The sequence below is a fragment of the Stegodyphus dumicola genome, chromosome 7, assembly GCF_044657685.1.
Source record: "Stegodyphus dumicola isolate Sdum_Otavi_A_Nest chromosome 7, ASM4465768v1".
NCBI classification, from domain to species: domain Eukaryota; kingdom Metazoa; phylum Arthropoda; class Arachnida; order Araneae; family Eresidae; genus Stegodyphus; species Stegodyphus dumicola.
In genome coordinates this window covers 177,031,862-177,057,508 of record NC_140774.1, presented here as the reverse complement: position 1 = coordinate 177,057,508, position 25,647 = coordinate 177,031,862, and the positions used below count along the sequence as shown (strand labels likewise).

General features: G+C 29.1%; 1 protein-coding gene across 1 annotated transcript in view; it reads right to left on the bottom strand.

The window, feature by feature from the left end:
- Window positions 1–929: 929 nt before the first annotated feature.
- Window positions 930–25,647, bottom strand: part of LOC118193563 (transcription factor RFX3-like) — a 102,810-nt gene continuing 78,092 nt past the window's right edge. Inside the window, exons 15-17 of the mRNA XM_085821449.1 lie at window positions 25,527–25,645; window positions 17,704–17,857; window positions 930–9,000 (exon numbers count right to left, since the gene is read on the bottom strand). Coding sequence (XP_085677575.1) covers window positions 8,698–9,000; window positions 17,704–17,857; window positions 25,527–25,645 — 576 coding nt within the window. The 3' untranslated portion in view covers window positions 930–8,697. The remainder of the gene's footprint in view (window positions 9,001–17,703; window positions 17,858–25,526; window positions 25,646–25,647) is intronic.

Sequence of the window (25,647 nt, the reverse complement as noted above, 5' to 3'; positions counted from 1 at the left end):
ATCGCTGGCCTAAGCCAGCTCTCAGTGAAGAAATGCTTGCTGAATTTTATGACATTAGGGATATTACTGAGAAAAGTCTCACCAAATCAGTAACAGGCCAATGGAAATGATAAATATGTTGGTTTAAACTCTACATTTGATGTGTTGTTGAGAGCTTTATTTCACACATTATCTGATCTTGAAATATTGTCAAATAGTTATGGCTAACATATGAAAATAAAAACAAAAATAGCAGGACACAAGTTCATATACAATAAAAAACACAAGAGTCTTTACATACCTTTTTATGCTCTTATCACTAATTTGGTTGCATCACAGTATAGATTTCGCTGTTAATGATGTAGTTATATCCCTGTACACTAAAACTGCATAAAAATTATTTACTTTATTCTCTGAATATGAGGCATTAGAACATTTTGTTTAAACACATATATTAATTGAAAATGAAACCAAGATGACAGGCAGAAATTAAAAGTTACAACTGTAGATAGCATCTTAAGAATATCATAAGTGTTTAAAAAGATTTTTAAGGGGACTTCATTTGTTTTTAGTGACATGTCTAGCTACTAAAAAAGATCACATTTTAAAGTTTTCTTTGTATCTTGTGATATGACATATTCTTATTTTTCACATTTATGTTATTTCAAATAATTTCACAAAATGTGAACATTCAATTGTAAATAAATATGTAAAATTGTAATTCAATTGTAAAGAAAAATGTATCATTTTAACCGGAATTACTCAAAAAAGTAAATGTTGGATTTTTCACATTTTATGCACACAAGTTATTATTTTTTGATTTAATACACATTTATTTCAAAAAGTCAGGTGTATGAAAAGATGGTAATATGTAACTTTTGAGGTGAATGTGAATATATAATTTTAAACTTAGACACATAGTGAAAATCATATTTTAAGAAAATTCAGAATTTTTAAACACCACAGTTTAATGCATTTATGTTAACATACATCAGCTACACAATATTGCACAGCAATAAGAAAACAAAATTTTGACAGTAGTAAAGTAAAAATTTCTTCTGAGCATAGGTGTGAAATATATAAAATTTTCATATTCAAAGTGGTATTAAACTATAGTTTCATTACAATGCAATGCAAGCTATTTATGTATTAAAATACAGTTAATATCTGCTCACTTGAAAATATAGTTTTCTGAAGTGGCATTGCAGACATTGAAAAATTTGAAAGTGTAAAGATGGAACATTTTAAATGGAATGAAGAATTCTAAACTAAAAGCTCGTGCATTCGATAAAGCAAATTTCTTAAATTTGGTCCAGTGCAGGTTTTTATTTAAATTTTTGACAATTATTCTTCAAGAAATGTAATATTTCTCATCAACATTACTGTAGCAAAAATACCTTTTTTTCCCAAATACTGCTCATAGCTATATTTTTAAATAACATTATTGAATGAAATACATGATACATTTTCAAGTCTTCACAGGAAAATCAGTTTCTATTATAAAACTGCACATGGAAATCATTTCTATTTAATTAAAGATAACTTGATATGTAATACATGTTTCTAATGAGTTAATTTATACAAAGGGATTCTTTAACAAAATATATTATTTTAATGCATGTATATTCAAATAGCAAAAAATCTTTCCAACACATATTTTGCAAGATGTTATTAGTACTCATGCATCAAAAGTACTTATTGACTGATAACACACTTTTCAGATACTACAGTCTGCATGCAAGTTTTTAAAATTCACTGCATTTTCAGAACAATTTTTCCTAAATTACAGCCTTTATTTTAAAATTCATTGTGCTATCTGAGTGAACAATGATTTTTGCAATTATGGCCTTTGTTACATAAAAGAACTAAATACAGTATGTTGTATAAACATTTTTTTCAACTAAAGTAAAAATGCTTAAACACTGTAGAACATTTTGAATAAATAGATATACAAAATTTTGCCACGAATGTTTTTTATAAGCATGATGGCTGAAAGGGGAGAAAAGTTTTATATAGTAAAAATTTTCATGCAGACTGCAGTATAATCAGTAGTAAAAAACATACAAATTTATCAATTCCTTACAAATAAATGTAGGAAATTAATTGTATAATGATGAAATAATAAAAATGAATAGCAGGAACTTAAAAAATTTCTCTGTATTCTTACAAAGATCAAATAACTATTATTTTTATGAAATAATTATATATACAAATAGTTTCAAAAACTGATTGTTTAAGAAACAGTAGTTTACAAATTAATAACCATAAGAGCTAATATGTTTTCAGTAAATTTTATACATCAGGAAAATCCTCAAAATAAAAATATATCTACTTACTTTTCTATATGTATGAATAGTAAATTTTTTCTATGTTATAATTCTTCCAGTTACTATGAGAAATTAATCATAACTTTTTAATTATAAAGGAGATATGTATAGGGGCACTGTTTTTAAATGAACTTGAACTAAGGTATTTTTGTGCGTTAAATATTCCTCATACATTTTAAATTTACTTAAAACCATTATTCTAGATTAAAAAGAAAAAGCTTAGCATATAAAATTGTCTGTAGTAATACACAGGTTTCATTCAAAATAATTAGTAGAAATTCTTTCAAGGGGGAAAAAACATAAACTGACTTTTTTTTTTTATGCTTATGAACTAGATGACTAGTTTTATTTAATACATTATATGTAACAATTTTAAAGCATTAAAGAAATTTAGTTTCCTAATGAAATAGAAAAGTGTGATGAAAATGAAACTGCTACCAAGACTAGCAAATACTGAAGCCATGATACATTTTAAAAACAAAAGTATTTTTATTTTGTGAGTGTGTTGTTTCAACACAAGCAATTTGCCATAAATTCTAAACATTTTCCCTTTTATTTACTTTTTGCAAAACATGATTAATGCATCATTTGAACTTTATTACTAGGGTACTTTGATTATCCACACACAGCCCCCACTAAAAAATCTCAAACTCACTGACAATTTTAGAAAGTATTCATGAACAAATTCGCAGCTAATTTTTTTGCCAAGTTAATGCATTAAAAGGCAAAAACAATTTTTCAAATGATGGTGCACTAAGAATTACATACAACAGCAATCGATCAATAAAATTTAAAGAACTAGAAACATCAGTAATAAAACACTTACCTTTTTCAAGTAATCCTCCTTTTTTTCACTCTTGTTCTTCCCATATATACAGCAATCAGTTTCTATTTTAAAACTTCATCAGAGAATTGCAGAAACTCAGCTCTGTACTACTTCTATCATGTGTATCAGTCAAAACAGACATGTGCTATGTACATACCTGAATTGTCATATAAATACTTTGGCGATATCATTGGTTGCCACATAAATATTTTAGCAACATACTGCTTCACCTCATGAATACTTTTTGGCAGGGGTGCAGATAATCAGAAAGAACCCCAAAAGTAACTATTTTTTAATTTAAGTTTACAAAAAAATTTCCAAAGGTTTGTGCTATCGTATTAAAAATGTATATTTTTGCTGTGAATTGTTTTTAATACTTGCATATTATGCTTTTTTTCAGGTAATATAAGCAAAATTAAAATCAATTCAACATTTAAATACACCGGTATAATTAAAAACATTTTCATTCCCTTTCTTTCCTTGCAGCAATTTTTTCCTTGTTCCTTACTAAGAGAAAAATCCAAGTTTACACATTATTTTACATTTGTACTTTCGATATCAAAACGATAATGTTACTTTTCAGTTTGTCCAAAAGAAAGTTGTCACTTCCTAATCTTAGATCTACAATTTTCCTCAAAAGTATATGTGTTAGATGCATAAAGGATGTAATGCAACATAAATTGTGAAAAATATGAGTATTTTCACAATCATTCAGTAATCTAAGAGATTAACCTTATTCATTAACAATGCTTTTTGTGTTAATTTAGAATGTTTTATATGGATCAGAATTTCTAAACAGTAAAATTTAATCATTTCCAAGGTAGTTTTTAAATTTGACACATTTGCAGATTTCTGTGACATTTTAAACTATATTTACATAGTACTGAAAATTAAACCAATAATAAATAATGCCATTTAAATACTAAATTACTCAAAAAAGAAAATTCTTAAACATGTTAAAATTCAGTTATTTACTTCAATAACTTAACTGCAGCCAAATAATAAAATGCAAAATCCAAATTTTAAAACTAATTATAAATTGCAAAAGAAGGAGGGGGAATTCTCACTATTATATTCAACAGCCTTTTTTAATGCATGTACTTTCCTACTGAAGGATGTAATGGAACCATCCCAGTACAAACAATGCAGAATGTTTAAACAAAGCTTTTTTTATATTAAAAAAAAAATACTACATTTTAGGTTAAAAATATTGTGTTATTTTTAAAAACTTAGACACATATTTTTTAAAAATATAAATACTTTACCATTGAAATATTTATTTTTCTTATTTATCTGAACGATCATATTAAATTATTTTAATATCTTAACTATTCAAAGATGAAATTGGCTTAACATTTCGATGAACAAATTTTAATAGAAGCTAAATTAGCATTTCCTATCATCCAATATTAATTACTCTCAAGTGTTGAAAAAACAGAAAACTTTCAAAAATCTTTTAACTGATAATTTTCAGATTAAAATGGCACAAAAATAATAACAAATAATAAAAATATATTCTGACAAAAACAATATAATAATATGTGTATATATAGATAAAGGAATTATAATTTATGCATAATCTTTGGCAATAAGCATTAATACTTCTTGCAGGATGCACAACAAATAAGTTCTTTTTAAGAACAAAAAATTTAACATAAACAACTAATACTAAAGTTTAAACCAGGGTTTCTTAAACTGTGGGTCGGGACCTGCAGCAGGGTGTCGCCAAAAATTTTAGCAGTTTTGATATTTCTTTAACTTATTATAATAATTTTACAATAACCAAATATTTTTGCACACTGAAAATAGGTAAATATAAGACAACACAGACAAAGAAAAAAACGAAAATGTTTTGACGCATTTCTTTTTATAATATAAACATTCATTTTCCCTGCTTTGCATGTGACGCTGTCATTTCATCTGTTGCTTATTTAAAATGTTCACATTGTTCTATATCTTAAAATTTATGACCTAAAACTGCAATAGTATATTACAGTACAAGTGAAAAAATAGACAGTTTCACTCATGTGGCTGTCGGATTTGCACAATGGGATCCCACAAAATTTTTGTAAATATTGTGGGGTCCTGGGGATCGTGACTGAAAAAGATTTAAGAAACCCTGGTCTAAATGAATGACAATGACTAGAAGAAATTTAGTACTTCTAAATTATTAAAAATCAATAATAAAAAATAAAGAAAATTTATCATACATACACTTAATGCAATTTTTTTATCAGGATATATACAGAAAAGGAATGACTAACACTGTTTCTTTATATATCAGATAATTTAAAATGTAGAGTTTTTAATAACTATTACAAATGAATTCAAAGTGATAGAAAAAGTCAAAAAAGACCCCTCCCCCCCAAAAAAATATCATATATATATATATATATATGTGTGTGTGTGTGTGTGTGTGTGTGTTATGTATATTGGTGAATTCATTTATTTAATGATCGCACATCAAGCCAATATCTGTAGATGATGCTAAAATTTCTCCCTGCAAAAAAGGTTCATTATTACATATATTAAGTCTCATTTATCACTTTAATCCTAGAATTGTACATATAAAGATGATAATAAATTCATGTATCAGAATCTACTCTACAAGATAAGCTAGTAGTTTAAAAAATAAAATAAAATTGAGAGGAGTACTTTAACTAAAAAATTTTAATTTAACAAACAAACAAAAAGGAAGGACTATATCAACTGCAACTACCAAAATAATATTAAAAATTGCATAAAATATTCAAACCACAATAATATTAATGACAATACTTCTTCTATCAGAGCTTATAAATTTTGAAAGCAACCAATGTGGATAAGAAAAACATATTATTCAGTTCATTCTAAACAGGAGATGGCTATTTTGAAGACATCTTAATATACATTTTGAAGAAATAAAATATCCTTTTCTGGATATACCTTTAAAATATTTTAACAAGAAATATTGATCATACTAAGCATATTGTAAAATACATGATTGCATTTTATAATCAAAAGACTCTCCAGTGCACATACATAACAAGTATTTTAACATTTATTGCAATATATATATTAAAAATAATCCCATAAGCAAGCTCTTCAATACTCTGAAAATTTATTCCATATCATATTGTGATCAGATGTGCAATTAAAATGCTAATAATGAATTCCTAGTAAATGTTTAAAAAAATTATTCAAGGTAAATATCGGATGCTGACTGTCGGATTCTGACTAGGTTTTTAAGTCATACACATATATTATTATTATATATATAACAAAATTTTCCAAGAATAATATATATATATCAGGTAGAATTGCCTTAAGAAATATTTCTTTTTTCTCAATTTTTTCAATCAATTTTCATCCTATCTTGCACAAATAATATCAAAAAAGACCTCAATGTAAAACAGTATATATTTGCCTGTATAATACATATGCTATATTTTTGGTTAGCAAAAACAAAGTATATAATTCTGTTAAAATCATATAATAACTCCAAAAACAATATCAAGGAACTGGAATTAAAACACAATAAAAGCTTCATTTCAAATTAGCTTCAAAGCTAAATCACAAAATACTGACCAATAGTATTAAGGCATTTTTAAAACCTTAATAACAACAAAATATTCAAATGAATATGTAATGAAACATGCAAGAAATAACAAGACAATATATTAATTTTCTACAACACATAATAAATACATAATTTTCACTAAATTACGCATACTAAATTATATATATATATATAAAAAAAAGTGTTACAACCACACAAAGAGTAAAATTAACTTCCTTGTTTTTGAATACTTAATGTGACCATCTCTGAACAACAACCATACAAAACACAAACACATAAGACAAAGAGGAAGGGGGATTTACATTTAAAATCTTTCCAAAGCAATGAACTCCACATAAATCACAGTTTATCCTAATAATTAACAGAATATGTACAAGTCATATTCAGATTCAGAGTACTGTATTAATTGTCCCCTTCACAACCTCATATATACTTTATAATTAAGTAACAATACAATCTTATGGACAGCATGCAAAAAACAATAATAAAAAATAAATTACAATAATGTGCACTTTGAAAATTTTGAAGAATTGTACTTGTATGACATTTCAGCAAATGTCTGACACTGATATTATATTTCATAATATGTATATAGTTATATACATTTATCACAAATATATTTTTCAAACCAAAGTAAAACATTACACTTAAAAAAGCACAATACATTATAATTTAAATTTACATATTCTTTGCATATGTATGTATGTGTGTGTGCATATATCATCTACACACACACTTATTCCATATATCTTTATGCATACAGATTAAAACACAAAAGCAAATTTATTAGCATACGAAACTAAAATTTTGCTGACATCATATGATAATACATTTTATGCTGAATGAATACACAATCGTAATAACACGAAAACAGCAAATCTGACAAAATTGAAATGGTATAACAAATGCTGCTGAATATCATATAAATAATAAACATACAATATAACTTGTATGTTCTGTATAGCTGACTAAAAATAAATATAGCTCACAATGGAATGCCGGTCAAAGGTGAAATAACAAAGTGAAAGCTTTGTTTTTCTCAACCTGATGTCAATAAAAACAGTGCTTTAATTTGTGGAAATGGCACTTTTCATGATATGTATACAAGTAATGAAACATAATGACTTAGATTTAGTTTGTTTTCTTGATCAGGAACAGTTGCATGCTCACAGCAACGAAAAAAGAAAAGAAAATGGAATAGTAAATGATATCACAATCTAATATAAATCTAAAATCATTTATAATTAATTATATAATACTCTCAGATAAAGTGGAACTAAAAAGTTCGTTATTTCATTCACAAGACCTCATAAATTTACAGGAAATACTTGCTTTGACATATAAATACTTTAAAACAGAAATATGCTTCATTATCTTTTGTTATCTTTTACATATTCAAAACTAAAATAAGTTAAATAATTTTTTTCAATTAATCACAGTTTTAATTCTGAAAATACTGACTTATGAAAATAAATATTTAGGTACAGGTACAGTTCTTTTCCCTTGCATTTTAATGCCAGTTATCACAAGAATTGGAAATTCAAATAAATAATTCATAATTAAATTTATTAATTATAATTCACCAGTAAATAAAATATGACTATTTAAACTGCACACAAAAAGTAGTAACAGGCAGTTTTTAAGTTCATGACTATCAATGCATAATTTTTGCCGACACAATTTTTTTCCATATTTTATATACACACAAATAAAAACAAACAAATACTTTCAAACTGTCCCATATATATTTTGATCTTCAGTTTTTAAATTAAACTACATTCTGTCTACGCTTTAAGCATGAAATTAAACTACAGTAAATGCATAGCCCCTTGAAAAAAAAATATGGACATTTTTATACATACATATATATATATATATATCAGATATATATATAATGGTGATGAAATCAGAGCTTTCTCTGCATTTCATGACTTATATGGGAATTTCATTTGAAATAAATTTAAGTTAGGCAATAGATTTTTTCACCGCATCTGCATTAAATAATATCAGACTGCCTTCAATTTCTTACTGTGTTGAGAAATATTTTCTCCATTTCCTGTTTCCGACACCGAACTCATAAATCGCACTTGAGGTTGACCAATAAGGCTGGCTTGCAAAGCAGCTGCCTCTTTTAGTCCATTTGTCATGGCAGCATTACTGCTATACATATCCTGAGATACACTACAGTTGGATTCATTTAAGGACCCATTTTCAATTATATTTTTACTTGTTCCACAAATGGACATGTTTTTGGAATTCAGCACTACATCACTATTTATGGAATTCATCTTTGCTCCTAATCCAATGAACTACAAGAAAAATAAACACATATGTTTTTCAATTAATTGTTTCTTCAAAGAAAAAATAAAATTATAAAAAGGCCTATATAAAAAAAGGATATACAATAAAAAAGGAGAGCAAATTCAGTACTTCTAATTATGCCGCTAAAAACACAAACATTGCAAATATTTTGCTGCTAAGACAATTAAATTACCTTGCTTAAATTAAGGTTATACACACAAACATTTTCTAAAAGGTCTATTTTCCAATAAACTATTTACTTACGTTCAAAAATTCAAAATTTTTTTATGATAATTTTTCAGTACGTTAAGCGTAGCCTTCCCCCTAGTTTATACCAATTTCATAGTTGCCAGTATGCATGTTAAAATATGTGCATGTTCAAACAAATATGGTATGTTTATTTTTTAGAAAAACATGTCTGACAGATTGTTATCTTAATAAGTAAAAAATTGCTTAAGAAAAATCTGAAAGCGTTCAGATTTTATATTATGCCCAAAGGGACCTTTTTTAATGTTTTGTGTGTTACCTTTATTTATTAAATATCATGCTCTTTGCACTTAAATCATAAAATTCAATTCAACAGCAATCTCACAAAATATTGAAAAGAGGATATCTTTAGAATTTCCGATACACAGTCTTGCACACTGGAGACAATTCCCTCCCCCTGGTACAGTGTTGCCATTACCCATTTTGAAATAGTTGAGTTTCTTAACCAAAAACTCAGAAATACTTTACAAAATATGAAACAGATAACAAAACAAATTCCAAATTTGGGCTTCCAGATGCCCATATTCAGGTGGAGATGTACATTATTCAAAATTTTGGTTTTATCACAATGCGAGAACATACATACATTTATGCAGATTCTTAATTATTTAATTTCTTTAAATATAATACAGTGATATAATTAGTGAATCAATGCAAAATGCCAAAATGAAATTTAAAGCTCTTCTGGGGAAATTGCCCCAATAAAGCTATTTTTATTAGATTTCAATAAATTAAAAATTGTATTTTATACTTTTTTCAAACTTTGTTTAGTACTAATGGCATCTGCCGTTGATTCCCCTAGCTCATGCGCATGATAAGCAAGTTCTCTGCTGTGTAATACTTTTCTAAGCAGTTAGCCAAAGTTAATGGTGAGTATCGCATGTAAGCGAGAAGTGCTAAGCGCTGTGTAATATCATGTTTCTACTCTGCTGTTCAATGTCTTTACAGCTTAAATAAATGTTTGTCATGTATATGGAAGACGTCATTTTATTCTTCAAGTACTAAAAGGTCAACGTTTTTGCTTAAGATATTATTCTGCCCTTATCCTCTCCATGAGTTACACTGTGAAGATTTTTTTATGCATGTATGCAAATATCTGAATTACTTAAGCCATGGTGCAATGCTATTTGCAGAAATATTTTGGTGAATTTAATACAAGTCATAGCATATGCCAGATAATATTGTTACTAACATTACTCCAAAACCCGCTCTACTTCAAGGAGCATGGAAGAACTTTTTTTTTTTTAATGCCAATATCAATTAGTGAGAACTATACTAAGAAACTATACAAGAAGGATGTTTAATATTACTCAGTATTTGGCAGTCTACAAATGTTACATATCATAATTTTAAAATTTTGCAGTTTGTACATAATGAATAACTTTTTTCAGCATTCCCATTCTATTTTTTACTTCAACTTTCCTTACATATGTATCTTGCAATACAGAGTTCTTAGTTTAAGGATACAACTATGGATATTTTAATCAATTTTAATAGATGCTCTTTGCACTTTTTACAAGAAATTATAAATGAATTTTTGGCAATCCTTAACCATGGGACAAACTGTAGGAATTTGTATTATTTGCAGTTGAAGGTCTGGGGCAAAAGTACGTGTCCAGTTGAGTTTTGAATAAAACATTTTGAAGCAACGACTGTTTGCAATGGACTATGTGAAAATGAAAGTAGTTGAAAATTGAATATGTATGCTGTAAAACTCCATAAAAATTTCACAGTGTATTACATGAATTTGGTTGTGATCAGGCAATAGTTCACAGTACAGTCTTCCATAAGACTATTTCACTTGATGAATGCATACAAGTTGTAAATGCCTGAGAAGTCAAAATAACAACATACACAGAAAGTGTACAGTTGTGGCACGCTAGACAATGAGAAACTTGCAGAAGAATGACATAAATCATTTTACCAGCTACAACGATATCATCAGAATCAATATGCTGTATTTTTATAGGAACTTGAAAGAAAAGAAAACATTCTGCCCCCCTGTGAAATTTTGCTGGGTTTATTATTCTTGATGAAATGTTGTTCAAATGAAGATTTCATATGAGATATTTTTGTCTTAAATAAACAATGTTGAACATATGTGGTTTAAAGACTCTGAATCTAAATTCAAATTTTTGTCAATCCAGGGCAATCCAGTGAAGCAAATGATGATCCGTACTTAGGATTACCAAAGAATAATAATGAAAGATGCAGAAAATATGAACAATGTGAACTCAATGCAGAACAAAAATATGATGACATGTGAATGAGTGATTGTAAAATTGTCCAGAAAATTGCACAGAAACATCTTGCTTTGCTTCGCGATAAGCAGCTCATTTTGAACTAATTCACACTTGTACATGGGAAGGTTAAGACAAATTCACTGCCTAAGTACTAGCAGGAAGATTTACTTCATTTCCCATAAAGTCTAAGCATAAATCCACTAGACTACAAATTCTCTGCAAGTGCACCTGTGTATTTAGCTCCTTGCTTCCAGGGGGGGGGGGGAATTACTGACTAATTACACACATAGTGTAATTTTTTGAAAAAAAGTACTGAAAATTAATGAAGCATGCTGTTGCATGATTCCTGTTTCACAAATTTAATTACATTTTCAAAAACAAAACTACTGTAATAGCAAGTGAGTCACACTCAAGGGGGCCACAAGCAACAGTTCAGCCAGGCCTATTCACTGATGTTCGGTCACACCTATGAATATTAATTAGCGTTAAAAGACAGCTGATTGCTTTAACTTTCATTAATGTTTTCTTCACTGAATATGACATTTACTGGGTTTGTAGAAAATATTTTTAAAGAATGCATATATATGTATATATATGCATTCTTTAAAAAATACTAAATATATATATATATTTACTTTTCCTAAATAGTGCCTTATTTAACAATTATCTCAATTTGATAACAAAATCTTTAAGCAAATCTCGGGAATAACAATGGGTGCCAATTGTTCTACTGCAATCTGTGGATTATTCCTTTTCACACAAGAATTTAAATTAATGCAAACTCTAGATCTAGATAAGAATAAATATTTTAAGCACATTCACAGATATATTGATGACAATATATCTGTGAATAATAACCTTTAATAACTTTAACAAAATAGAGCAAGCAAATAGTTATCCTACTAGCCTTAAAATTAACACTACCAACACAAAACAAAATGACATAAACTACCTTGATCTTCATATTCTTAATTACAAATTTTTAAAAATTTATGACAAACACAGAGAGTTCAAATTTCACACGTTCAAACTCACCAACTGAACTTCTAATATTTCAAAAAGAGTCATTATTAAGACTATTAATTCACAACTTCTTAGAATAAAACGAATCTGTAATAGCACTGACCTTCTCCAAGAAAAAATTCAATACTTTATTAACAACTTGCAGGACAATGAAATTCACAAGAAAGTAATTAAACATTCCCTAAAAAAAGCTGGCATTAACCTGTTATTTTAAATTACTTGTTTTAATGACATGAAATTTTTTACTCAAACCCACAAGGAAGCTAGCTAATGGATGACTAAAATAGGTAATCTAATGTATAAATGTAAATTCTCTACATTTGCTTTATTCTTAAAAGTTGGCTTTTAAGATCAGTGTATTTGCTTAGAATATTATGATTTACTGGCCAACTCTATCTGTAAAAAAAATCAAATGTTTGCCTTGCAATCAAAAAATAAAAAAAAAATGCCGTCCACTTTGAACTTTAACCTCTATCCTTTGAAGCCTTCAGTAGGATTGAAGCCGAAATAAACTTCTCACGATATATATTTGGGTATAACAATACAATGTGCTAAAAAAAAAATTAGCCCGAGTAATATTTGGGCGTGACATTTTGGAATACCAGTTCTGTGCCCGAGATTATTTCGGGCATGACAGTTAAAAGGTTAAAGGCCTATTTCCAATTTCCCACAATTGCTTTGAAGCCCATTAGTGTGAAATATGACGACTTTTACTAATATTTTTCTCCTGTTTTTCCATTTCACCTGACTTTTGGTCAATTTAACATTTACTTTGAATTTTCACCATTTTGTTTTGTTAGTTTGCTAAGAGAACTAACAAAACAAAAGTTTTTGTTAGTTTGCTAAGAGAACTAACAATCTTTAACCCGGCAGCACGTGCATCCTAATAGTAACACTAGAACGCGTTGAGTCGAATAGGCTCGTGCACACTTTTCTTCAATTCATGCGACTTTATTATTGAACCAGTAATATATTTTTTATACCACGATTCATAATAATCAAGGAAAGTTATATACCGTAATTTCGCACGTATAGTCCGCAGACACGATTTTATATAAAAAATTTTTTTTTAAATTGTCAGATAGTCCGCATCACCGAATAGTCCGCGGACTATACGTCCAAAATTACTTTTTTTAATACGGCAATATTTCCATGCTTTTTAAACACATCCTTTTGTTTGCGCAAATTTCTCACCGCTTTCTTGCCCACTTCAAAATAACGGAGTAAAATCCTAGTATACGGTGCAGCCTTGGCGCGACTTTGAAAATTATCGCCAACACCAAAAATGATCCAAAGAACGTCTATATATATACTATACACGCATAGTATATACTATGTTTAACTATATATTTTCTTTGAATGACCTATATACTATATATTTTCTTTAACTATATATTTTCTTTGAATGAAAACATAGTATATACTATGTTTAACTATATATTTTCTTTGAATGACCCGTTAACTACTCATCGTATATGTCCCATTTTCACTGCTCATCATAAAGTCGCCAAAAGTAATCAAATCCTGTGTGCACTGGATACTAGGATTAAACCAATAATGGCCCGCTTCTCTATTTCCATCTTTTTCAGTTTTCTCAACTACCTCTCAGCAGTAAATCTTAGGCGATGTTTCATCAACGTTATCGAAGATGAAAGACAAAATACGAAAACAAAATACTGTGCAACGTGCTATCCTCGTGATAAGTGGTAATGAAATGTGACCTTCGACCCCACTCACTCGGTGTTGCCAAACCATGCTATAAGTAAACGAATCACGCTTTTTTTTCGTACTCCAGGTACTTGCTACTATGGCTCCTAAAAACCGAGCTGACGCATCAACTACTTTTCCCCCTCCCAGGAGTTGTGCTAAAGCAGTGCGAAGGATACTTGGAATCTCGCGCTTTTTTTATATTTGATCATTGGCAGTTCACTACAGCGTGTTTTTTTAAATTTCAACAATTTTAACCGTGAACAACCAGCGTATTATCCGCACTGGTGGATAGTCTGCAGCTTCAAAAATTCGCATTTTAAACACAGATAGTCCGCGGACTATACGCGCGAAATTACGGTACTTGAAAATAATGAATTAATATTTAGAAAAATCTCGTTAAATCTTTACATCGCATATAATGTTAAATAAGATAACAGAATAAGGTAATATAACTGAATAATTGAAGAAGGTAACTAAATTAATGAATTAATGCATTTAAATTTTTAATAATGAAAAACTACTTGCATATGAAGCTGCAAACGTAAGGATGGTATATATTTATTGGCGCACAATACACATTATAGAGCTAGGCTCACAGCAAACATTTTTTTCGCATTTTGTGCATTAAGTTTTAGATTTTCTGTCCTTCACAGTCTCATAACAAGTTTGCCTGCACTGTTTTCCAGTTTGTAACGACCTTCGGGTTACATCCCTGCACATATTTCTAAATTCCAGACATAAAAGGATCGTGAATCCAGTAGAGCAAACATTTAATCCCGTACTTTGCAGGCTTACTGGGAATATATTGCCTGAAGGGACATTTACCTCTATAAAAGGTTCTAATTTTTCATGAATGGTGAAGTACTCACCAAGCCGTATAATTTTTACAGTTATTTACAAATAAATCAAACACAGATCTTACAGGAGCAAGTTTATAAAGTTCTTTCCTTTTCATACGATCTCTAATATCATCGAATCTTAGACAACGTAACAAAAATAGAAATCTCTTATAAGACATAGTCTGGTGGAATAGTTTCAGTCCTGTGCCATCAGTGGCCAAATATCTTTCACATTAACGTGGGAGGATTTATGTAATACACAGATGTAAAGAAGGCAGATTAAGGCTTTTACTTCGATTAAATTAGTTGTTTTTTTCAGTCATGGTATCCTTGAAAATTATCTGCAATCTTGTCCATGTAAATGTCCATGCAATCAACACTGCGCTCTAATATGGTATTATCAAACAGTAATAACCAAGAGTCTGTAGGGGGACGATACAGTTCTCGCATCACCAACATATCCAGGCAATTTAGTGATAATATTTTGTGAACGTGTTCTTATATTTTGTTTTGGCTTTTTTTTTTAAATTCCATTTTGTAATCCCATCTATACCAGTATAAAATTCACCTAAACTGAATGCATCAATTTCATCATCTGAATCAAATTCTTTTTCCGATGAAGTTTCATGAGCACTAAATTGCTCTTCATCGATACTTTCTTTATCATCATCTCTCTTTATTGGTTCTTCATCTGTTGACATTTCGAAAGTAATGCTTGAAGCCGTTTCATTTCATCTTTATAGCTTAAATAATGATGCATCTTTTAAACTCTTATACAAGCATTATCTAAAAAAAAAAAAAAAAATGCAAGAACGCGCATTGGGTCTTTCAGGCCCGGAGATTCAGTTCCTAGCTAAAGACAGCTTTAAGAAATATGATCTCCTACACAAAGGATAGAGGGTGACCTTGGAAGCAGGTATTGGTAGACTCAATCATTTTATAGAAAGGGAAAATGTTTCGCAACCCATTGAATATTTGCCCAGGCCTGTAAGACCTAACACGCCTTCTCGCGGGTTAAAAACGAAGCCATCTTGCACGAGTTGCCTCTGATCCCTCACCCTCCCCACAGATTTTACTCCCCTTTTTCCAGACTACTCCATTGGCTACGACAAGATTATGATAACTTGCTTCAGTTTAGTAATGCCCTCCAATAGGTGTAAATTGAATGTTCTGTATTTCTGGTGTCACTACTTTGGTTTCCTTCACCTTCTGGCAACTTTTTCTTGTGCAATTTTAGCTCAAATTAATTTTAGAAAGAGTTCGAGGCAGACACAGGTATTCTTTCACGATTAATTTATTCACCTTTTCACTTTTTGAGCAAAAAACTCCACCTTTTAGTCTTAACAGGACTTCGCTCTGCAAATTTTTCTTAGCTAAAAGTTTTTATTTCAATCCAATTGGCCTGCCCTTAATTTCATATTTAAATATGACTTTCAGGTTTTGTTTTTCATTTCAGAAAATCCCTGAATAATTTGATTTGTACCCCTGAATAATTTGATTTTTGATTTAAAAGAAACATAAAGTGGCCTAGTAAGGCCACTTTGTATTTGATGTTTCTTTTAAATGTGTTTAATTCTCAATTTTTTAATTTTAATTTTTAGTGTTCATGTACTACTAAGTCTGTTAAATTTTTACTCTGAAATTAAGACATGCAAACACGTTGGGGAAAAGGGCAAATCTTTTGAGACTTTTGTTAGTTGTAGTTTGAAAAGAAAATAGATTACGATTAATACCGTTTGGAGTCTCAATGTATTTGCTCAATGAAACATGTTTGCATGCTCTTAGTTAATCAACTCCGTTGAAGGCTTCAAGCACTTTCCCTTGATAAGTTCTGTTTGAAGCCTTGAACAGACAAGATTGACTCTGTTATTTCTATGTGCATGTGAATCTTTATGTAGATTAGATAGGAATTATCAATTATCACATTTTTTAAAATTTGATTTGTCACTATTTTACATGGTTATTTTGGAATTTGATAGGATACACAAATGTTTTTACAACCTTTGCTAGGTTTCAAAGCTCCTTACTGTTAAAATCAATTTCTAAAAATCAGTAGCTAAAAGCGCTATTTTTGACCGACTAAGTTATTTGACTTTTAATACCTTTTTCTACTTTTTACTAATATATATAAGCAATTATAAATAATTACTGATTATATTTCATACAACTGAAAGTATTAAATTCTAATTTTTGAGTGGAATATATTTTGTGAGCCCTCCTTTAAAAAAAGGGGAGCACATGAAATACCCCTAGAATAGCTTTTATCACAAAATAGGAATATACAGACAAAAATTATTAGTAAAAACAGTATGAAATAAGTTGTGGAAAATAAACTAGCATTCAAATAATTAAAACAATAATTATGAACTAATCTTACACAATTTTATACACAAAAGAATAATTTAAAACAATTTAAAAACATTCAAGTTTTTAAATTGAGTTAAGTTTAAACATTCAAGCATTGAAATTAATTTTGACATCACAAATGTCTGAACAGTTTTCATCACAGCACTGTGAAGCGCATTTGATAATAATTAAATCAAACAAGCTCCATATTAGTAATATATAAAGAGCATAAGAAAATTAATTTCTTCTATCTCAATGATAATTATTAAAGATCTTTACTTACTTCTCCCATAACAGCAATAGGAGTTTCATTGATGGCCTTTGCCACTCTATGTTCTATTAGGTAGAACATATATTCATCATATAGGAGACGAATCAAATGAAAAGAACCAAAGCTGGCAGCACTTCGTAGTGTAAGGTCCCTGATGACCATTGAGCTAAAACAATATTTCAGATTATAGTATTTTACAAACAAATATTTATAATGAATATGACATTGAGGAACATTATTTTATATGGTTTAAGTCTGATTCTTGAATACAGTTTGCTATTTAAAAAAAGTAAAAAATGAAGCTGCTGAAAATCAAGTACCACCAACCTTACTATTTGGAGTATATAAGTACAGTCCCTTAATATTTAGAAGAGTAACTTCCTTAACAAACAATAAGATAAATATATGTCAAATCATAATTAAATTTTTTAAGAAAAACATTATGAATTTAATATTGTGTTCTGCTATTTATGAATTTTTACGATTTTATAACTATAAATTTTATGTCACGCTATTGTCTAAAAATCCTATTTAAAAAAAAATTTCTGAGAAACTTTGCCTTTATTCATTATGCAAAATCTTCCTTCAGTTCAACTAAAAACTGGCAGATATTGAAAACCAAGAATTAGTAATTTTTATTACAAGAACCTGCAAAATTAATATTTTTCATACAGTCTTACTGTTCAGAATGTACAAACAATACTGTATGACTTCTATAATGATGGGCTAAAAATATGCATTACAAAATTAATCAGATAGCAACTTCTAGCACACTTATCACTTTTACTATCAAAAACACCACCATACTTACTAAAAAATAAGACCCCCTTACAAAAAAAAAGTACGTGAATGTTTGGTAAGAACATAGTTCTGACATGATTTATACATATTTCTTTAAATGGAAATTAAGGACTTTTAAGGACCTTTAAGCATCAATAATGAAAAAAATTTAAGGGCCTATCAACAAACAGAACTGAATAAATTAAAGCAATTATGCAATCAATTGCTTTCTCTCTTGCAATATTATTTTAAGAAAAAAATAGATGCATTATGCATGATTATTATTAAATGCAATCTAATCTTTTAACATAAAACAAATTTAATAATAACAAATCAGAATATAAAAACCAACTCCCTAAAAGTTCTCTAGTATTAAATTACAAACATAATTTCTTGAAAAACTTATATTTTACACTAATGATACACTGGCAGCAAATTTTAAAGAAAAAATTATAAAAAAGTACTTAGTTAGTTCTAGTAAGTGAAGTCTAATGAAAGATGGTTGTTTGGTAGTTCAAGGTCAATGCTGAGACTCACCTTCATTACACTGAAATATGCAAAATGTTTGTGCCCATTCTTTCACACACGTATGAAAGGAAATGCAAGGAGGTACTTCAAATTTTAATTTCAAAGACTATGAGTAGGTGGATAAAATTTTCATACATGAAAGGTGGAATATGTTATTCAGAAGTCATTTGATGGATTGTGAGAAGTAGTATGTCACTAGGAGAATGGAGGCAGGGCAACAATGACACTGTTCTATATGAACTTAAGAGTAGCCCAAAGTGTCATGTCAAGAATCTGGAAATTTTTTGAGACACTGCTGATGTATGCAGATAAATAGGGTTAAGGTGAAAATGTGCCATATCAGACTGGCTATTTAGGATCATTATTTGGTAACAATTTCTAAAAGAAATAAGACAAATGGCATCAGCTCCGACTGAAAGAGATTTTACTGCAACCATAGGAACACATAAATAAACCAAAGAGTGACAAGTTGTATAAAATAGTACAGTAAGATGGGAAATTTATGAAAACTCAGGTGGACTCTAACTCAGAGCTACAAGTTGCATATAAGAGGACTGTAGCAGAGGAAATTCATGATGTCTGGTTCCACTAACATGGGCTGCAAAATGTATATGGCTGCAGTAGTACAGAGATTATCGTCATTGGAGTACCAGATATTGCAGCAGATTTCTGCTTACATATGACTCTCATTTTTTTGTTCGAAGTATGATACCAGACATTTTACAATCTGGAGGGAGCAAAGTATATGCAATAAGCCTGAAAGCAATCGTGAAAGGCATCAGTACAAAGCAGTATATACCATGCATTTAGATATGCAAGATAAATATTTTAAATTGCCAGATAAATATGTTTATTAAAAGAGAAATTTCTTTCAATTTTGCATACTTTTGAATAGGGAAAAATGAAAAAAATAAATAAAGAAAATAGAGGGGCGGGGGGGGGGGGGGAACAGAACTTTAACTTAGAAACACAATCCTTCCTATCATTGACTAACTGAAAAATGTATAAAACCTTCATCTGTAAGACAATTACATGCCTTCCAGCTAGCTACCTGATACAACTGCAGAACCCTGCTTTAAGTTTCACTAAATAATTTCATGCACAGTATTCATTGATTCTTAATCAAGCTATTGGGGGGGGTCTGTAAGATTCCCTTTCAATGCCTCCATATAACCAGTTTTCATTCACTCTTCTGCTACAGTTATATTTTTGTCTTCTCAACTTCCTTTCATGAATTTCAATAACCACATCAAAACTTCCAGTCACACTACTTTCGTACACATGCATTTTTATACATACGTCTCAGTAAAACTTCACCCTATCCATACTCTGAGACATACTCTTACTCTTCATCTCATCCATACACATTTCTCTGAGACATCAGTCTCAAAAGAAGTGAAATCATGGATGGTCACTTCCATACAAAGATCTTTTAATGAGCTCCATAAATCATTAATTAAGTTTGGTAAGCACTAGAAACAGAGTTTATAAATGTCATGACTGGTTGTTTTCAACCAGTCATGACATTCATTCTGAAAACAACAGCATGCCTTCCAGCCAACTGAGATAATTATAGAACTTGTTTTATGTTTCTCTTCATAACTTTGAAAAGAGTTCTTCCTCATTCGTTCCATTAGTGCATGGCTGAAAAAAACCAGTTAGACTTTTTTCAATGCCTCTATAGAGCCACATTCCATTTATACATTTACTGCAGTTATATTTTAAATTCATCAATTTCAGCATTCACACTAGAATACGTAATCATGCGACTTTATGCACACATACCTCTTGGCAAAACTTGGTTCCAACCATGACTTATTTGGCAGAGACATCCATCTCAAATGAAATGGGATCAGGGGTGGTCAGTCCCAAGTAAAGATCTTTAAATGGAATTCAACAAGCCTTTAAATTGAATTTATATGAGCCCTAGAAAAAGGGTCCTTAAATGTCACATTATTTTTATTCTTAAATGTCAATCATGTGAGAGTCAAAAGCGAAACTCCTTTCTACAGATGCTGTCCATATGACATGAATAAAGTCATTTTTACAATCTTCCATATTTTTGAATAGGGGAAAAATAAATGTGAAATAAATAAATAAATAAATAATTTAAAAGCTTCCAGGTTTTATATTATGCCCAAAAGAGAATTTATTTTATGTTTTATGTGTTAATTTTTATTTATTAAATATCATGTTCTTCACACTTAAACCATAAAATTCAATTCAACAGCAATATCACAAAATAATTAAAAAAGAGCATATCTTTAAAATTTCCAATACATAGTCTCATGCATTGGATATAAAAGCACTTTTTTCCCTCTTCCGTACAGTGTTGACATTGCTCGCTTTGAAATTGTCGAGTTTCTTAATCAAAAACTCATAAATGCTTTACAAAAATATGAAATAACTAATAAAACAAATTTCAAATTTGGGCTTCCAGATGTCCATATTTGGGTGGAGACATACATTATTCAAAATCTGATGGCTCTAGGAATCGTTGTTTTATCAGAATGTGAGAAACATACATACATTTACACAGATTCTTTATTATTTAATTTCTTTAAATTTAGGTTCATTCCAAATAAAATTTCCCTATTTTTTATGATTTATTTTATAAATTTGTATTTTTAAAAAAATTTAAAAAATTTTTTTTAAAAAAATTTGATATAAAATAAATATTAAATATTTATAAAAATTTTTAACATCATCTTAAAGTAGAAGTATTTCTAGGCACACCTGCAAAAAATCAGAGTTCTTCAATCAAAATTTTCTAAGATATACATGAAATTACACATTGGTACATTTTGAAATTTGACATATTTGTTGTAAGTGATAATATAGCACTTTGTTAAAATTATTTGAAAGTAAGAACGATGACTTTTTTTCCACAATGTACAGTGAAAAAAAGGAAAGGAAAATAGGTTGCTATAAATCTTGCCAATTGAATTATTCTTGGCACAAACTGAAAAAAAATACAGCAAGATAAATATCTGAATTTCTCCCTAAATTTTGTCCCAAATTTTACAAAATTTAATATTTAGGCGTAATCTGAGTCGTAGAATCGAAATATGGAAAAAAATTTGCAAGTCATTTCATAAAAAATCCAATTTTGTGTCAAAATATCTATATTAGAATAATACTATATATAAATCTAATATATATCCTAAGGTGCACTTTCGAGACATCAGAAACACAAGTTGAACTTCATCAATCGGCCCAGTAGAACAGGAGATATAAAACTATCCTTTTTTTTTCCTGTGGTGTACATTGTTTACGTTGGTTTGCTTTTTGTGCTAATACTTTATAGATATAATTTCTTGATTAAGTCCTATAATTGTCATGTTGAGAATTCCCAATAAATTGCCAATCGAAATTTTTTTGTTATCCGCAACATCTCTGTCACTTTCTTCACTATGATTAGTGATATCTTCTGGACTTAGAACCATACTATACATTTTGCTAACCGTCAGTTGATTGATCACTCGCTCATTGTTATTGCAATAATTAACTTCTGTTATATCATCTTCATTTGTTACCATTTCTCCACATTTTTTCACAAATTTCGTTAATTAGAAAATTTCGGTTTTTGTTTGTGAGATCTCCAAATTTGCAGCTGTAATTATAAAGCTCAGCTGGAATCTGCTCTACACTGTTGGCAAATGTATCATGAGACTGGCAACTACAGATGTTGTTCCTCTAAATTTCTCATTTCTTCTGTTGCATGCTGAGGAAATTATACCTGAATTATATTAGTTTAGTTTAGTTTTTTTTTTTTTTTTTTTTTTTTTTTTAATACTTATGAATATTTCTTACACATGCTTATGGTTTATTCCAGTCCTGAATAAATAAATTCCCACATATACTTAAAGCTTATCCAGAGACTTACTTAAAGCTTATCTATTTGACATTTTGGTAAGTCTGAAATTCTGATGCTTAGCACCTACCTAATTTTTTTACATCTCAGTGCCTTCACTAAATTCTAAAGACTTTACTATCCCTTAAGTTTTTGCTCGGTGCTTCTCTAAATTCTGCCAATCTGTGTGGCTGCAACAGGTCTGGCAATGGTCTTATGCTTATCTGAATAACAAACCAGTTATTCTCCATTCAAACAGTACTACATGTAATCTTTTGTTCTTTATAATATATTTGCTCTATCATTCATAAAATTTATTTTTTTGTATATAGAGGGAAATTTTTGTTAAATTTCTCATCATCAACACACTCAACACTTTGCAGTGGAATTAATGAAATCTGTAATCATGCCAAATGTAATATCAGCATATAAGGTTACCATGCTCTTGGTATTTATTTACTAATATTACAAAAAAAAAAAAAAAAAAAAAAGGATATGGCTACATGAGTCATTTCTTGAGTTGCTGTGTATTGAGAGTCACAGGTGATGAAAACAATAATAATAATAATAATAAATAATGATTCGTCAAGTTGACATCAAGGATTTCAATTATTCAGTACATGTAAAATGAATGATGCTTTGATGTAGAATATTTCAATTTGAGATGCATGCTGAGCAAAAAGGCAGCTACAGAGCCAAATTATTGAAGATACACATTTCTGCTAATAACTGATTATTTCTTCAATATGGACGTATTTCATTTAGCACCAAATCCTAATTGAAATTAAGACATAATGTATAGCCCCCTAAAAAAAATGCTGCTGGTGATCCAAAATTCTGGATACTGGATGCCAGATTTCAGACTTTGAACTCTACTGTACACCTCTTCCTCTTTTATAAATTTTTTTGCCTATACTACTTATTTGACAGATGTGCGATTATTGTAACAATGAATCTGACGTTATTTAATGTGGATCTTTATGAACCGATATGGCCGTTGGCATGAAAAGTTGAAGGCCCTAATCTAGATGGTCTCTGCTGTTTATAGTACTGCTGAAGCAAATGAATTCTTTATATAAATAAGTGGTTCTCTCCAGATTTAGATTATTTATTTGATTCAGTAGATTTTCTTTAGAATAGCCTCTTCCTTTTTTCAAATGCTTTATTTATGGCTTTAAATTACCCATGAAGAATTTCCAAACAACAGTAAGTGAAAGCCTAAGCTTTAAGAAGTTCGAACTTCAACTGTTGTGATGGTAACATTTTCATCACAGATGGTTGAAGTATGGCCATATGATGATTAATGTGGAAGTTCAAGAAAAAATGTTTTTCATTGCAAATAAGATACTTTGTTGATAACACCTATTTTGAAAGAATATGTGAAAAAGCATCATTACGAGCTGCATAGTTTGGATTCTATATTAATCTCGCACAAAATGTTCATTCCCACAATAACTGGCAGTCATAAAAAAAGAAGGAAATGTTGAATGAGAAAAATTAAAGACAGTTTGCAAATTTTCATCGAAATTGAGAACTTTTAAAGACCAAAAATCATTTTCAAACAACCAGTGGATTCAAGGATCATATCAGCTTCATTCTGATTAAAATTTATTTGCTCCTAAATAGAATGAAAAGTAAGCTACCTACCTTAAATATATTATTTTAGTATCGGAAGAAAAATCAGAAAAAAATTAAGATATATTATTGTTTATTTGCTTTCAAGCACACCAGTAATTGGTATAGTGAAGCAAGCCTAGACTGAAATCACTCAGCTATCTGGCTCTCACAACTAGCGGTAAACGTACAGTTTATAAGTACAGTAATTACTATGTGGCTTATTTAGCATTTAAAAGATGTAATTATTCAGTACAGCATGATAATTCACATCATCTACAGTTTTATTTATTAAAATACTAGACTATGAGGGCCTAACAAAAATATAGCCCCCAACTCTTCAAAAAATGAAGTTTTATTTTCAAGTAATAACATAATATTTTTATTATCATGATTATCATAACAGCCCAATTTTTCTATCAGAAACATAAAATCATTAAATGTAAGCTTCAGTAACTGAATAAAAAAACTACATTAAAATAGTGAACAGTTTATGCTTTTTCTATTTTAAAGTATTTTAATTTAGAAGCAAAATTAATTTTATAAAAGCACAAATTTTACCACCATTCAGTTATTTAAAAAAATTCAACTACAAGAAAATTAATGATTAGACTTGGAAAATTTCTGCTTAAATAATAAATTTCTGCTATTTAAAATTGTTGTCAATAAAGAACATTCAGTTACCACCATTCAGTTATTTAAAAAAATTCAGCTACAAGAAAAATAATGATTAGACTTAGAAAATTTCTGCTTAAATAATAAATTTCTGCTATTTAAAATTGTTGTCAATAAAAAACATTATTATAACTATAATGTCAAGGCAGTAAAAACAAAAGTTCATATTCACTCTAATACTAAAACAACTACATTATAGTTTTAAAATTAAAAAATGTAATCATTATATTTGCTGTTTAGTTTTGCATAACAAAGAAAACATACATCATCATATTTAAAGTATTAACATTTTTGAAAAATAAAATATTTAAATTACTTAAACTGATTGCATATTGAGAAAAAAAAAATTAGAATTAGAATTCATTTGATTTCAAAAATAAATTACCTGTAAAATGACCATTTTAAAAGAAACTGTCGAGCTGCTTTAGGAAAATCAGATTTCCCCTCATATGGCTGGAGAACTAAATCAACCACTCCTTCTAACCACTGAGCCCATTGTTCAAGAG